At 75.4% G+C, this 767-nt stretch overlaps 1 protein-coding gene across 1 annotated transcript in view; it reads right to left on the bottom strand.

Moving 5' to 3' along the window:
- Positions 1-740, bottom strand: part of AURANDRAFT_68781 (hypothetical protein) — a gene marked incomplete at both ends in the record, with an annotated part of 5303 nt that extends 4563 nt beyond the window's left edge. Inside the window, one exon of the mRNA XM_009044509.1 lies at positions 21-740. Coding sequence (XP_009042757.1) covers positions 21-740 — 720 coding nt within the window. The remainder of the gene's footprint in view (positions 1-20) is intronic.
- Between the last annotated feature and the right edge of the window lie 27 nt (positions 741-767).

Raw genomic sequence — 767 nt, 5'->3', positions numbered from 1 at the left:
GCCGCGCGCGGGTCGTCGACGGCGGCGTAGAGCTTGCAGGCGTAGGGCGACTTCTCGTTCCAGCCCTCCTGGGTCCAGTAGGCGCAGCCGTCCGTGAAGCCGCAGCGGTCGCCGCACCAGACCTCGGGCGCGCCGCGGACGAGCGGGCCGTCGTAGTTGTTCCGCCGCTTGTCCGACGGCGCGCCGGGCACGGCGGGCTCCGTGCGCCACTTGATCTCGGCGTAGGGCGGCTCCCAGGCCAGCTTCTCGCGCGGGTACTTGGTCCCGTTCGGCTCCGCCGCGCCGCGGAAGCCCTCCAGATGCGCCTCGACCGCGTGGCGGCCGGCCTCGACGGCCGCGCAGGACGCGCGCCACGCGCAGCCGCCGGTGGAGACCACGTCGCAGGCGACGGCGCTCGACGGGCCCCGCGCGACGGCGCTCACGTCCGCGCCGGCGCAGTCGAACGCCGGCGCCGCCGCGGGCACCGCGGCCTCGGGCCAGCCGAGGTCGTCGACGAGCAGGCGCCGGCCGCCGGCGACGTCCCGCGCCGCGATGGCGACCTCGACGACGCCGTCCCGGACCGCCGCCTCGCCGACGATCGACAGCATCGCGCCGTATTTTGCCAAGGTGTAGTAGCGCGCGACGGGCAGCCCGCAGGGCGCCACGGCCTCGAAGCGTTCGAGCTCCGGCAGGAGCGAACTCGCGTCGAGGGATGTTGCTGTTGTTGTTGCTGCGAGCAGCGCTGCCGCGACGAGGCGCATCGCACGTCGACGCTCTATGCGCGCGCG

The sequence above is a fragment of the Aureococcus anophagefferens genome (genome assembly GCF_000186865.1).
Source record: "Aureococcus anophagefferens unplaced genomic scaffold AURANscaffold_368, whole genome shotgun sequence".
Classification (NCBI taxonomy): Eukaryota; class Pelagophyceae; order Pelagomonadales; family Pelagomonadaceae; genus Aureococcus; species Aureococcus anophagefferens.
The sequence above is the reverse complement of the archived record's forward strand: the minus strand, read 5'-3'. Positions and strand labels throughout refer to the sequence as shown.